Below are 16353 nucleotides of genomic sequence, written 5' to 3'. Positions count from 1 at the left end.
TGGACACGTGTAAGGTGTTGTATTTTAGGAAGTCAAGCATATGAGGAAAGAATGCAGTAAATGGCAGGACTTAGTAACTTTGATGCAGAGGCATCTTGAAGTGAAAGTCCATAGCTCTCTGAAAATGGGAATGAGAGTTTAGGGTGATAACTTCCCGTTCTAGTCACTGCAGTACAAGATGTATGCAGAAGCTCTGGAGAGGATGCAAAAGAGGTTCACCGGAATGTTGCATGGACTAGAGAATATTAGCTACCAGGAGAAGTTGGGATTGTCTTTTCAGGAGCATAGGAGGCTGAGAGGTGACCTGTTAGGCATAAATAAAATGATGAGGGGCAGAGACAGGATAGATAGTCAGAATTTTCCCCAGGGTGGAAATAACAAATATTACAGTGTATAGCTTTCAGTTAAGTGGGCCAAGACCTAGACCTCTGTGGTAAACTATGTATACGTGCCTGGACACACCCCTCTGCTGACTGCTCCTGTGGTTCCTCCCACAGACCCCTGTATAAAGGCGATTGAGGCACTGCTCCTCCCTCAGTCTCCGAGATGTCGTGCTCCCTTTTTGCTGCTAGTAAAAGCCTATCGTTTGCTTCCAGTCTCCGAGAGTTATTGATGGTGCATCAACCTCAAAACCTCCTTATGTAACTGGATCTTTGATTTCCTGACTTGCAGACCCCAGTTAGTTTGGATTGGCAACATTATCCCCTCTACAATCAGCATCAGCACAGGTGCACCACAAGGCCGTGAGCTTAGTCCCCCGATCTACTTGCTTTGTGCTTATGCCTGCAAAGCTAATCACAGCTCCAATGCCATATTTGAGTTTGCTGATGACACCACTGTTGTTCAACGTTCAGAGGACATTTATTATCAAAGTATGTATAAACTATACAAGCTTGAGATTCAGCTGCTTACAGTCAGCCACAAGAAACATGAAAGAAACCAATTTAAAAAAGAGACCAACACCCAAAGCACAGTGAGAGAGAGACAGAGAAAATAACACACAAATCGTGCAAAATAAAAGCGTTCAGAATGAAAGTGAGTCAATAGGCATGAAACCTGGAGCTGCCATAACCTCAGCCTCTGTTCATCACACACCGGGGCAAATGGCTGAATCAAAGGTGGGGATGAATTGGCATATAGGAGGGTAATCGAAAATCTGGCTGAATGGTGCCACAAAAGCAACCTCTCGCTCAACATCAGCAAACCAAAGAGCTGATCAATGACTACAAGAGGAGGAAACTGGAAGTCCGTGAGCCAGAGGCGTAGAGGGCAATAACTTTAAATTCCTCAGCATTATCATTTCAGAAGTTTGTGAAGAATCGACAATTTCATCTAAAACTTTGAAAATCTTCTATAGATACATAGTGGAGAATATACTGACGTGTTGCATCACAGCCTGGTTTGGAAGCACCAGTGCCCTTGAATGGAAAAGCCTACAAAACGTAGTGGATACAGCCCAGTCCATCACAGGAAAAGCTCTCCCCACCATTGAGTACATCTACAAAGAGCACTGTCACAGAAAGCAGTGACCCCTACCATCCAGGCCATACTCTCTCTGACTGCGAACATCAGGGAGGCAGTACAGGGGCCTTAGGTGCCCCACCACCAGGTTCAGGAACAGTTACTACCCTTCAACCAACAGGCCCCTGAACCAGAGTGGATAACTTCACTCCCGCCAACACTGAACTGGTTTCACTACCTGCTGGCTCACTTTTAAGCACTTTACAACTCATGTTCTCAATATTTATTGATTATTTTGTTTTTCCTTTTGTATTTGCACAGTTTGTCATCTTTTGCACATTGGTTATTTGTCTACGTATGCAGATTTTATTGTGTTTCTTTATATTTACTGTGAATAGCCACAAGGAAATGAATTTATAGGTGACATATGTAGCACAATGTTTGCATTGATAATACATTTTCTTTGAGTGGGAGAAAGTTTCAGGATTTACAAGTTATTTTTAGACAGGCTGGTAGCCTGCTGGAATGTACAACCAGAAGTGGTGGAAAGCCATCCATTCAAAAGCAGCACTTCAGAGACACTTCGACAAGTACATGAATAGGGAGAAAATGAAGGGATACAGACCACGTGCACGTAGATGGGATTAGTTTAGTGGGGATACCGGAGACTGCAGATTCTGGAATCAAGAGGCTGTGATGGAGGGTTTTAACTCAAAACATTGATAATTTCTTTCCTCCCCCTGAAGCCGTTCAACTCACTGAGTTCCTCCAGTAGATTGTTTGGAATTCGTTTAAATTGGCATCGCGCTTATCATGGCTATTTTGTGATGTACGTTTCTACGTTCTAGAAGCGCATGCCCAACAGCACTCAAGCACACTTCAAATTCAAATTCACTGTTTAGAACAAAGACCTTATTTGATTGGTACCTCATCCATCGCCGCTAACGTTCATTCTCTCCATTACCAATGACTTACTGGAGGAACATAATGTGCTCCTATTTGATGTTGTGTCCAGTCCTGGAATTCCCTCCCCAACAATGCTCCAGGAGCACCTTCACCACAGGACTACAGAGATTTAAGAAGGCAGTTCATTAGGTCACCTTCTAGTGGGAAATTGGGGATGGACAACATTATTAACAATGGATCAGTTAGAGTAACACAACATCTAATAAGCTCTTCAGCCCAATTGATCCATGATAATCAAAATTCCAATCTGAGCTCATCCCATATGCCTGAGTTTAGTCCATATATCTCTATACCTTTCCTATCCATATACATAATCAAATGCCTTTTAAATGTTGTCAATGAAGTGGTCTCAACCATCTCCTCTGGCAGCTCATTCCATGTACAGACCAGCCACTGGGAGAAAAAGTTACAGGATCATCAAATACTACAGCACCGAAACTGGCCCTTCAGCTCATCTAGACCATGCCAAACTATTAATCTGCCTAGCCCCAACAACCTGCACCCGGATCATACCCTTCTTATCCAAACGTTGGAATCAAACCCGAATCCACAACTTCTGCTGGCGGGTCCTATCTATGTCACTCATGATTTAAGGTTCTGTTATCATTCTGTTATGCACCAAGAGTAAAGTTGTACGGCAGCATAGCGGTTAGCACAATGCTTTACTGTGCCAGTGACCCGCATTCATAATCCGCCACAGCCTGTAAGGATTTGTACATTCTCCCTGTGACCACCTTGGTTTCCTCCGGGTACTCTGGTTTTCTCCCACGGTCCAAACATGTATTGATTGGTAGGTTAATTGGCTATTGTAAATTGCTCCATGATTAGGCTAGAATTAAATCGTGGGATTTCTGGGCGGAACAGCTTAAAGGGCCAGAAGGGCCTTCTGCGTGCTATGTCTCAATAAAAAAAACAAATGCTCAACCTATCTCTGCAATTTGGCCCTTCATGTCCCAACAACACCTTCATAACTCTCCTCTGCACTCTTTCCAGCCCACTGGCATCTTCTCTGTAGGAGAGTTGCTAAAACAGAAGAGAATATTCCAAATGCACCAATGACGGATTCAATTGCAAAGTAACCTCCAAACTTCTCCACTCACCGCCCTGATTGCTGGAGGCAAGCCTGCCAAACACTTTCTTCACCACTCTGTCTACCTGCAACACCACTTTGAGAGAACCATATCTTTTTACTCCTAAAATTTTCTGTTCTATAACTTATAGACAACTCTGTTTTACTATTAGTGTTACAGATAAGAGCTATTATCTTTGCTGGGTAAGATCACTAGAGCTAGCTATCCAATAGCATCTTCATCATATTGCATGACTTACAGCAGTTCAAGAAGGCTCTTTAACACTCCCTTTCAAGTAATATTATCCCAGAAGTGCCAAAATTGTGAATGAAGAAAACAATGTTTCAAACACAACAATTCAATTTATCCAGAGTAACATAAACCAAATGCTGCAGGAACTCAACTGGTCAGGCAGCATCTATGGAGAGGAGTAAACATGGAACATAGAAATCTACAGCACATTACAGGCCCTTCGGCTCACAATGTTGTGCCAACCGTGTAACTTACTCTGAAAACTACCTAGAATTTCCCTTGTGCACAGCCCTCTATTTTTTTAAGCTCCACGTATCTATCTAAGAGGCTCTTTCAAGACTCCATTGTATCAGCAATAAAGACCTGACATTTTGGGCCAAGACCCTTCATCAACTCTACTGTCTTGTACAATTGCAATTTCTGGGCCTCAGCCAGAAATGTTGGGTCTTTATTCCTCTCCATACATGTTGCCTGACGTGCTGAGTTACTCCAGCACTTTGAGTGTGTTACTCTGGCTTTCCAGCATCTATGTTTCTGTATCCAATTTATCCATCTGTGTCACCAACTACCTAAATATTTACTTTCTGCTGTGTAAAGTGGAAAGCCTGGCTAAACAAATCAAAATTAGCCCTTGCTGTACCTCTCATTGACAAAACCTCAGTCAAAAATATTTTAACCAATGCTAGGACATGCAGTTTGACAATTCTCACTAGGACGGACTTTAGGAATCAACCATCTATTGCAGGACTGACATCAGTTGGGATTCAAAACAATTCAGAAGATTCTCATGGATGTCTTCCAAAATTGCTCCACATATTCACACAGTCTGATTTTACAGATCTTTAGAATTGAGATGTGAACTCACTAACTTTGGGCTGCTGGTCCACTTTGTTACTTCTGCATATGACAATGGGCCATTAACTCAAGCTACATTGGAGGCTCATGTCATGTGCATAATATCACTGTGAATTCACATGTATTCTTAGAAAACGTGCATTCCTAGATAAAGAGCTGCAACAATAACTAAAACCTTTTAAATGGTCATAACTAGCTTCAGAGCACTTTAGGAGAAGGCACACAGATGGTATAGAGAGGCAAGGGACTGATCAAAGCTTCTCTCCCTTCTGAATTATGCACTACTCCAGCAAAATGACATGGCAAATGCTTTTGAGCAATCTGCTGAATTCAAGGGGGCTTTGAAGGGCTGTAGCAGAGATTAGGATGATCTCTGCTTCTGGTAGGCGCAGCCAGACGTTATTATGGAATAAGTAATATCAATTCAGGTGAAAATGGCAGAAGGCTGTACTTCTGTGACTGAGGATGTGAAGTCAAAGGATCCTTTAATGCTCACTGCCACCACTAGCTTATTCTGAGATATGGTTCTAATCACATGCAGCTAGCTAAAAGTAGGGTAGCAAAAACAAGAAAGCATAGGTTTAAGGTGAGGGGGGGGGAATTTTATAGGGGATGTGAAGTGCAAGATTTATTTTTGCAATGCAGAGATTGATATCTGGGAAGTGCTGCCAGAGGACGTGGCGGAATCAGATCCAATTATTAGGTTTAGGAGGCATTTAGACTCTCAAATAGAGAGGGTACAGAATGATACCATTGTAATTCAGACAAACTGGATTAGCATAGATGGGCAAAAGGTCAGCATGGACACAATGGGCCAAAGGGCCTGTTACTGTGCTGTACAGTCTATCACCGAGTTCATACACACTACACTTCTTCATCCAGGGACCATAAGATTTATGTCCCTTTGCTTCTCATGCATTCCTGAATTTCATTGCCTACTATTGGGAGCTGAAATCTCAGCAGGTTGTGTGAATCTCTTCCCTATTGTCCTTTGCCCATTTCCCTACTTCTCCTCCTTCGAGGGGTACATGAAAAGATCTTGGGGAGATTCTTGCTGGGCAGAGACAGCAGTTCTGATCAGAATGACTGACATTCAGGTGTTAGGAAATATCTTACTCCCAGGCAGACTCTGTCAAAGCAAGAAGTCTATGACCAACTGATGGCAGAAGCTATGGGGCCAATGGCAAAGCCAGGTCTACTGAATATACAGTATGCTGAACAATTGCCTGTGAATTCTATACCAGATCAAACATTGCATCTGATCTCAGACTTCACTGATTGCAATACACTTTCTAGGCCTGGGGATTAGGAGGTGGCTGGGAGACCCAGTTACTTTTCTAATTATCTTACTTTAGTTCAATGTCCATTCTAAGAGCATTGTGAGTTTTTAAATAAACTTTTTAAAACAAATTTTAAGTCTTATTCTCTTTTACTTACTTCAATTGAATGTCAGAGAAAAAAAAATTAAGATGCCCCACAGTTGTGACAGAAGACAATGAATTCTGTCAAAGTCCATCTGAAACCTTTCAGGGGTGAGATTTCTACTCTGCACTACCTGGAATCCAGTTGCTGTTCGTATCTCACTAGCCAACACTCGGATGTAAAAGGGTAGTGAAATTGGCCTTGTTCTTTCAGTTATACAAACATACATGTAATCAATGAACAAAAATCACAGCTGCTCTGATTATAACCTTAACTCTGCATTTTCTGGTAATGTTTCACACTCTTGCTTATTAAAGTCCATCCAACTCTGTCTTAAAGTCCCTACTTCCAGCACCTTTGGAAGCACAGAATTCTAAAAATCCAGAAACTTTGAGGGGAAAAATGTGCTCATCTCTACCTTAAGTAGGTGACCATTTAGCTTTGAATAGTAGCTCCTAGTTCTATAGGGTCTCTTGTGTAAACACTCTTTTCACATCCATTCTGTTGAGACCTCTCATTAAATGACAATCAAGTTCCCCCCACCCCCGCTCAAAATTCCAGTGGTTACCAGCCTAATCCTGGTCCACTCTTTTCTTAAATTCAGCTCACACAAAATGCTGGTGGAGCTCACGTCAGACAGCATCTATTGGGAGAGGAATAAACAGTCGACATTTCAAGCTGAGACCTTTCATCAAAAAAGATAGATCCTCTCCATAAATGCTGCCTAACATGCACTACCTGGGATCCAGTTGCTGTCCGTATCTCACTAGCCAACTCTTGGATGTAAAAGAGTAGCGAAATTGAGTTCCTCCAGCATTTTGTGTGCTACTCTGGATTTCGAGCATCTGCAGAATCTCTTGTGTCTTAAGTTCAACCCAGCCATTCCACGAACTAGTATGGTAAACTTTCTCCATTTCCATTCCTTTACTAAGGTTAGTATAGTAAGCAACACTCTATCCTGTGCTCTGTTGAACTGAAGTGCAATCTCCCTCCGTGGGGGATCTACTGCAGCCCAATGTTTTCTCTGACACCACCTCAGATTTCACTGGACACACACAGACTGCTGGCACTGCAAGCTGGAACCACAAACAATCTGTAGGAAGAACTCCATGGGTTGAGGAGCATTCATGTCAAGGTGGTGGGAGGGGGGTATTGTTGATGCTTGGGGACTGGACTCCGCATCAAATATGGAACAGTATAGCACAGGAACTGGCCCTTATGTCAGTAATCAAATGCCCAATTCATCTAATCCTTTCTGCCTACGCGTCTACATCCAAGCCACACACACAAAACGCTGAAGGGACTCCGCAAGCCAGGCAGTATCTACAGAAAAAAGTACAGTCGACATTTCGTGCTGAGATCCTTTGGCAGGACTGGTGAGAAAAAAATCTGCCGAGGGGTCTCGGCCCGAAACGTCGATGGTTTACTCTTTTCCATAGATGCTGCCTGGCCTGCTGAGTTTCTCCAGCATTTTGTGGGTTTTGTTTGGATTTCAAGCATTTGCAGATTTTCTCTTGTTTTCAATGTCAATATCCTTCCATTTCCTGTACATTCATATGCCTATCAAAGAGCCTCTTGAACACTTCCACTGTACTTGCTCCACTATTAGCCCTGGCATCACATTACAGGAACCCACCACTATCTTGCCCGCACATCTCCATTGAACTTGCTCCCTCTCGTATTAAGTCCATGCCCTCTGGAACTGGACATTTCAATCCCTGGAAAAAGATACTGGCTGTCAGAATCAGAATAATTATCCCTGCCTGATGTCATGAAATTTGTTATTTCATGGCGGTGCAAGGCATAGAACTATTATTAATTGATAATTAATGGAAAAAAGCAGATAATGAGTTCATGGTTTCAAGACACAGTGCCTCAAGTATATGATATCCATCGTTAAGGACCATCACCATCTGGAACATGCCCCCTTTGTGGTACTACCATAGGGGAGGGGTCATAGGGGCATGAAGACCTACACTCAAGGTTTTAGGTACAGCTTCTTCCCCTCTGCCATCCGGTTTCTGAACAGTTCATAAACATTACATCACTATTCCTGTTTTGCACAACTTACAGTAAGATTCATGTCTTGCACTGTATTTCTGCCACAATGCAACAAACTTCATGATGTATGTCAGTGATAATAAGCCTAATTTCATTTCTGTCTACTCTCATTGTCTCTGATAATTTTATAAACTTCTATCAGTCTCCCGTCAGCCTCTGCCTCTTCTTACAGCACATGCCCTCTAATCCAGGCAGCATCCTGGTAAGCCTCTTCTGCACCCTCTCCAAAGCCTCAACATCTTTCCTATGATAGGGCATCCAAAATTGAAGCAATACTCCAGATGGGGCTTAACTAGAGTTCTTTAAAGCTGCTATATAACTTCCCAACTCTTGAACTCAGCTCCTCACCTATGAAGGCAAGCACCCAGATGCACTCTTTACCAGTCTATCAACCTTTGTTGTTACTTTCAGGGAGCTATGGATTTTGACCCAAGATCCCTCTGTACATAAACATTGTTAAGGGCCTTTCCATATATTGTGTACTGGCCATTTACATCTGATCTCCCAAAGTGCAACACTTTAACATTTGATCGGGTTAAACTCCACCTTCTATTTCTCTGCCCATGCCTGCAACTCATCTATATCCCACTGTATCATTTGGAGTCATCTAGGTTATCCACACTACCACCAAACCTCATGATGCCTGCAAACTCACCCATCTAGTTTTCCCCTAGGTCATTCAGATACATCTCAAACAGCAAAGGTTCCACTACAGATTCCTGCCGAATACCATTAGTCACAGAACCAGAACCAGAGTAAGTCCCATCGACCACTACCCTCTCTCCGCTTGGATTCAGAATTGGCTGGTCCATAGAATACAGTCAATTCACCATTTAAGATGCCAATTAAGACACAGATCTTAACCCACGCATAGGTTAAAGGTCTTAAAAACATCCCAATGTTATTTTTGCCAGTTTGGAGTTCTTTCTCTACATCTTTGTCTATCACCTTCTCTTTCTCCCTTTAAAATTTCCTCGAGAAACATCTTTTTCTGTTACTCGTACTGCCTTATGTGGCTCATGGCAAATTTTATTTGCTTACACTCCGGCAAATCACCTGGGCGTGTTTTCTACTCTAACAGTTTATATCAATAACATAACCTAGGAATTCCATTATTCCCTAACAGTGCCGTTGCGGTGCTCCGTTCAGCTGCTTTAATTGTGGGCTCATTGCTTCAAACTTCAGTAAAGCCCAAGGCCATTACCCTACCCTGCCATTCCCCCTCCCACTCCTCCTCCTTGCAACAAGTCATGCTGCAGACGGCCTCTGTTCATTTGACTAAATGATATATTCCCAAAGGAGGCACAGGCTTGTGTATCCTCAAGTGTTAATGTGAAAATTGTGAAGTGGCCTCAAGCTCAGGAGATGTTGCTTCGATTTCCGCTGCACCGCCACTCTCCAGAGACACAAGTCTCACAACTGCGTAACCAGCACAAATACGTTGATTTGCTTTAGCAGCTTATTGGACATCAACCAACAACTAAACTGTCGGTACCTGGCATTTCCTCTACACGGCGCTGTTGAGGGCCTTTCCCGTTTCTGAATGGCTGTCATTTGAAAGCTTTGTGTTAGCTGGGTGCTTGAGGTACAATGTGTTAGTTAGCTTTGTTCTGCATATACCTGGCAGACATTTTATCACAGAACATAAAGCAGTGCAGCACAGCAGAGCCAACAAAGTTGTGCCAACCTTATAACCCACACTAAGGATCAAGCAAATTCCTTCCTTACACATAGTCCTCTATTTGTCTATCCAAGACTCTCTCAAATGTCCTGAATATATCTGCCTCTATCAATACCCTGGTAGCTCATCCCAAGCTATTACAAAACTTACCTCTGACCTTCCCCTACACTTTCATTCAGTCACCTTAATATGTTGCCTCCTCATATTAGCTATTTCCACCCTAGGGAAAAGATTCTGGCGGGTCACTCGACCTCTGCCTCTCATTATTTTTAACATCTCTATCAAGTCACCTCTCAGCCTCCTTTGCTCCAATGTGAAAAGACATAGTTCAGTTGACCCATCCTCATAAGAAATGCGCTCTAATCCAGGCAGCATCATGGTAAATCTCCTCCGTACCCTCTCTGAAGCTTCTATCTCCTTTCTATATATGAGGAAACTGGAATGCAATACTCCAAGTGTGGTCTAACTAGTGTCGTAAAGAGCTACAATACCTTGCAGCTCTTGAACTTAATCCTACGACGAATGAAGGCCAACACAACATACCCCTTCTTAATCACTCTACCAACTTGTGTGACAACTTGTGAGGGATCTATGGACGTGGACTCCAAGAAGCCCCTGCTCTTCCACACTGGTAAGGAAGCTGAAGTCACCCATAACAACAACTCTGGTGATGTTGCATCTATCCAAAATATGCCTCCTAATCTGCTCCTTGCTGTCTCTGTTGCTATTGGTGGGGAGGGGTGTGTGGAATACTGAATAGTGTGATTTCTCCCTTCTTGCAGCTGTGATACTATCCCCGATTAGCAATGCCACTCCCCACCTCTTTCATCTCCCTCCCCGTTCCTTTTGAAACATCTGACCCCAGAACATCCAGCAGCCCTTATGATAGCCAAGTCTCTGTAATGGCCACAGTATTTGCAGCGACATTGACCAAGGCAGCCTCTGGCACTGTGCATCATCGTGGCTATTTGCCACTCTAAGAGAACTGGTGGGATAACACCTGGCTTAATTTCAGTTTACACCTTGTACTAGCACACTAGAACTAAAAATAAGGCTATGTTAATTATTTTATGCAATGATTTTAGTTAAGACGTTGATCTTCATAACAACTTACCTCTAGCCTCTTTGCTCTCAGCATCAGCTGTGACTGAAGTCACAAAAGATTCAAAATCCTGATCTAGCAATACAATTCTTTCCTTTGTTGCATGTGTGTCTTCCTTTCGAACTGGTGCACAAGGCCCTTCCTTATCCCTTCGCTCTGTGCAACATTTATCCTCCTCAAGCTCATCGCCAGAGTCTGCACTTTTGATGCTGAGGCGTCTAATGCGGGAAACCGAGTCCACTTCTTTCATACGGGCCAAGCGATCCAGAGCTGTGCGGCTGGGAGACGCTGCAAGCTTACCTTGCAAGGCTTCGATTATTCCTGTAGTGTTTCGACCTTTCCTCTCCGGACCCGTTAGAGAAACGGCTTTGCTTTCGGTGCCAAAGAAGCAATTTTTGTCAGCCCAGTTATAAAACTCTTGGAAAGGTTCATGAAAAATTTCATTGATGATGGCCCTTTTCCCCAACTGTAGTTCTTTGTTACTTTCAGTAACATGCTTTGAAAATTTATTCTGGAGCACATTATTTCCATTTGGTAACCACGCTCCATAGACTGGGCTGCCTTTCCATTCCAATTGTTTGCCAGATTCTAAGACTTTTCCCACTCCGTGCCCCAGTACTTCTCCTGAAGTACATTTACTGTTTGCCATATGACTGCAGGTACTGTCCAGCTCCTCTTCAGAGGAAGACTTTGCCTCATTTTCTCTATCTTCATGTTGAGCTTTCTTTGTTGGGGAAATCAAGGCTTCCACTGCCACGTCAATACCTAAAATCCTGGCAGCTCTTTCTTCAAATGATTCACTTTTGGAAATTCCTTTCACTGTTTTCCGCTCAAAGAGGTCATCCAGGTTGTCAGTGAGTGGTTTTGGGCTTTTGCAAGAATTTAAAGAGCTCAGATCAGTTTCTGAATAAATCTCATCGCTGTTAAATTGAGAGAACATCTTTCTAGTAATGCCATTACATTCACTTTCTGGAGCTGGCACATTTCTTTTACCTGCAGCCTTATTGCTGACTAATGAATTTTCAATTATCTCGCCTGCCTTTCTTTCACTCAGTTGATAGATAGGCTTACTAACGCCATTGATGTTTATGCGTTGGCTTTTGCAACTGGAGTCCTCCACATTCTTTTCATTGTTTAATTTAGTGAACTGTGCATTTTTTGCTGAAAATACATTTAATACTGTGCTGCTTTTAGTATTTGCTGTTGTTTTGCTGATAGGTTTATGGAGGGGATTACTCAGCTGGCTGCTCAGCCTGTTGTTGTCGGCAGATACTCGAAATGGTTTCTGTACCTCAAGGGTAATATTGGGATAACCTGGGGAGTGTTTATTAATTCCACAGTCCAAGTTTTCTTTGGAAGTATTTCTATTGGCCAATAGTTTTTCAGGCACCAACAGCTCAGAGTTGTCACAGGAAGGCATTTGAGTGCTTGGAAAGGCCATGTCTGAACTTAACGACTGGGGCGTTGAAAGCTCACTCTCCTTTTGTGGTGCCTGATTGTTCTCCTCCTGTTCCTGAATCTCTTTGTTGAAATTTTCCAGCTCGCTGATTGCGTCCCAAGGACGCCGGTTTACAGGCTTCAGGAGAAACTGCCCAAAGCCCACAGGCGCTTTGCCATTGTTGGATGACGTCTGTGGACAGGTTCGGCTCTCTTCCGCCTGCTCTTCTGGACTTACATCTCTGCCTTTCTCAAAGGGGCTTTTTGAGGCTCCTTCCAGCTGATTTTTGTGTGGTTTAATTACCTGATATTGTGTAGGTGTTGTCCTTGAGAAAGCACTGTTTTTGGATGGATGCAAGCTTGTCTGACCATGTATTGGATGGTTACTGAGCTTCTGTTTCTGGTCAGAGATGGCAGGAGCACCGGTACTTACTTTATCCCCCTGCTCTAATAAAAGAGTTTCAGATTCTGAGTGGCTCTGTCTGTGACTCTGGTTGCCCTTGGCAACATTTTTTATGGCACTGGTGAATGATTGAGTAGAGCGAGGGCCTTTACTGAAACTTGTTTGTGTTTCCTGATCTTTGTACTGGTCACCTGGCCAAGAGCCAAAGGCTCGCAACACTCTGTGCTGGTTAAAGTTATAGCCGACTGCGCGTTTATTGCTGACTTCAGTCCAGGGCTCCAGTTTCTTCAGCCCATTTTCTGACATCATGTTTCCAGTCAATGCTTGTAACTCCAAGTCAGAAGAGGACATGCTCAAAAAACTTTGTTCAGTTAAATTTCCAGTGCTATCACTCATGGACTTTTCAACATTTCCATTTCCTATGTCACTATTAAGGGCATTTTCATTTGACCCTCCTTCGGAATTACTGAGTGGAACGGACACGAGGCAAAATATTGTTTCTGTCATTCTTCTTTTTGGCTGTTTCTTTCCTTGCACGTCAAAACACTGAGAATCTGGCTCCCATTTCTTTACCTGGGTCACTGTTTCAGTAGAACATTGGTTTGCTTGCAGTTTTCCTTCAGATTTGGTACTTGATTGTGGAAAGTGTGCCGGATGGTTTGTGGTTGAAATAATCCTTGAAGAGGGCTCGCACTGGCTAACTACAAATGGTTTGTAACAATGGTCCAACTTTGTTCTGTTCTCACTCTCTGGCTTGCATGCCACCAACCATTTGTTAGCGGCCGAAGGATCAGTTATTGGCTTCAGGCCTGCCTGAGTAGAGTAAAGTGACCCTGATGGAACAGAGAAGGCACTATGATGGTGTGGTGACCCAAGCATCTTATTTCTATCCGTAATTTGGTCTGTTGCATTCCATTGTACTTGCTTATAATCCATTTCTTCAAGCTGCTTGTCAGATTGCACTACTGTAATATGCCTAATCCGAGGATCAGTAAATGGTATGTACTTGACAAAAGCCTTTTGATCATCGGCGTATCCATTATGCGACGTGTTGTGGCTTTCCCGAGGATGAGGGACACCGTTACCTACTTCATCATTCATATTCTTGTCCTGTAGCAAATGCTGCTTTGCACCATGATCAACATAAGCTTGTCTTTCATCAGTCTGATTGCTCTCCTCATTTTTTGAGCACCAGTGAGCCTGATCTGTATGAGTCCTTACTGACTGAGAGAGTTGATATGTATTGTTGTCACAACTAGGCACTTTATCAAAACCTATCTGACCAACTTTTTGATGAGGTGGCGTTTTATAGGATGGGGGAGGCACATAGACAGGAGGCTCCAAGTTGCTACTAGCAAGAACTTGGGGACAATTATTATGGTCAGCACCTACTTCAGTGTCCTTGGCAAAATACACACCTTGCCCTTCATTTGCTTCAGGCACAAGGAGACTAGGGATCATTTCTGAACTTCTCCTAATTTGCTGATACAGTTCATAGGAGGGAGGTTTCAGTGGTCTGTTGAACTTTGCTTTGGGCAGTTGAGTAAACGGAGTACTCTGCCTGACGGTTTCCCTCCATTTTGAACTTGTTTGAGGATTACAGTAAGAACTGCTGTTTTGCAACACATGAAAATTGTTTGAACACAGATTTTCCTGCCTGCTTCTATTAAAGCCAGACGCTGTTATGTAATGGAGCCCTGTCTGAAATTCCTTGCCATTGCTGTCTGGAATGACCCGAGGCAATGACTGAGACTTCCCTTTTTTAACATATTCCATTCCTTCTCTTTGAAATACTTCATCACTAACCATCTTGGGCAACATATTTTGTCTCAGCCCGTTTCCATCACTGTCAGACAAATGCCTTCCTAAAGTTGACTTCCATTCCTTGGTCCCCAAGCTTTGACACTTCCGATCCATTGGCGCTCTCCACTTGCCTTCGCACACCTCTCTCTCAACCATACTCTGACCTTCTGCTATCCAACTCTTTTGCTGATCTGGTCTACTTGCTTCTGTCACCTGCTGCTTGTTCTTCATCAGTTGATCTTGTGATCCTCTCTCTTGTTTTTCGGTTTTCGGAATGGTTTGAGTTTTCATCATGTTACTTCCTTCTGAGCCTCCTCGATTTGTATAATTTAGTAAAACACTGAAGTCTTGTCCTCTTCTTTTCCAGTAGGTGACATCTTTACCCGAGTTGGGCCTCGATGAACAGGGCAATGAAGGACCACTGTTTAACCTGTAACATAGATGAAGACTATGGTTCACACTTGAGAAATTTGAATTTTGTTAAGAAAGCCTTACTAATTTCTCACAAATGATTTGCAAAATAGCTCTGGGAACAACCAGTTTTATAAATAATACACCAAATTAACAAAGCCGACAAGATTCATGTTTAATCACATAGGAGGTGAATTGTGCCAACATTTTTTTTGCTTAAGCAACTTGTTTTTAGCTTGCATTAAGGTTTATTGAAAAGAAAGCATTTAATAATATTCCCCTACCCAAAGAAAGATTAACTTGAAATGAAAGGGGGAAGGGGAGGGGGGTAGGGAGGTGGGACTTACCCCTGACATTCCCTCTGTACTTACTTCCAAGCACCTTAAAACTATGCCCCCTTGTGTTAGCCATTTCAGCCCTGGGAAAAAGCCTCTGGCTATCCACAGGATCAATGCCTCTCATTATCTTGTACACCTCTATCAGGTCACCTCTCATCCTTCGTCACTCCAAGGACAAAAGACCAAGTTCACTCAACCTATTCTCATAAGGTAAGCTCTCTACTCCGGGCAACATCCTCGTAAATCTCGTCTTCACTCTCTCAATAGTATCCACATCTTTCCTGTAGTGAGGTGACCAGAACCGAACACAGTACTCCAAGTGGGTTCTGACAAAGGTCTTATATAGCTGCACCATTATCTTACAGCTCCTGAACGCAACACCAAGGTTGATGAATGCCAACACATCATACGCCTTCTTAACAACATTGTCAGCCTGTGAAGCAGCTTCGAGTGTCCTATGGACACTGATCCCAAGATCTCTCTGATCTTCTACGCTGCCAAGATTCTTACCATTAATACTATATTCTGTCTTCAAATTTGACCTACCAAAATGAACCATCTCACACTTATCTGGGTTGAACTCCATCTGCCACTTCTCAGCCCACTTCTATATCCTATCAATGTCCTACTGTAACATCTGACAACCCTTCAGACTATCCACAACAGCCCCAATCTTAGTGTCATCAGTGAACTTGCTAGCCCACCCTTCTACTTCTTCATCTAGGTCACTTATAAGAATCACAAAGAGAAAGGGTCCCAGAACAGATCCCTACAGAACACCTCTGTTCACCGACCTCCATGTAGAATACGAATTGTCTACAACCACCCTTTGCCTTTTTGTGGGCAAGCCAATTCTGGATCCACAAAGCAAGGTCTCCTTGGATCCCATGTCTCCTTACTTCCTGAATGAGCCTTGCCTGGGAAACCTTATCAAATGCCTGACTAAAATCCATATACACTACATCCACTGCTCTATCTTCATCAATATGTTTTGTTACATCCTCAAAGAATTCAATCAGCCTCTTAAGGCACAACCTGTCCTTGACAAAGTCATGCTGACTATCCACAATCAGATCATGTCTGTCCAAATG

General features: G+C 43.0%; 1 protein-coding gene across 9 annotated transcripts in view; it reads right to left on the bottom strand.

Moving 5' to 3' along the window:
* The window catches only part of jcada (junctional cadherin 5 associated a), a 322416-nt gene that overhangs the window by 135002 nt on the left and 171061 nt on the right, over positions 1 to 16353 (bottom strand). For all 9 annotated transcript variants that reach the window (XR_012100038.1, XR_012100039.1, XM_073054753.1 and 6 more), the window contains one exon: positions 10883 to 14943. Coding sequence is in view for 7 of the 9 variants with exons in the window: in XM_073054753.1 (XP_072910854.1) it covers positions 10883 to 14943 (4061 nt within the window). In the remaining 2 variants the exon portion in view is untranslated. The remainder of the gene's footprint in view (positions 1 to 10882; positions 14944 to 16353) is intronic.

Source organism: Hemitrygon akajei, chromosome 8 (genome assembly GCF_048418815.1).
Source record: "Hemitrygon akajei chromosome 8, sHemAka1.3, whole genome shotgun sequence".
Classification (NCBI taxonomy): Eukaryota; Metazoa; Chordata; class Chondrichthyes; order Myliobatiformes; family Dasyatidae; genus Hemitrygon; species Hemitrygon akajei.
Note: the sequence above shows the minus strand (reverse complement) of the source record. Positions and strands in the feature narration are given on the sequence as shown.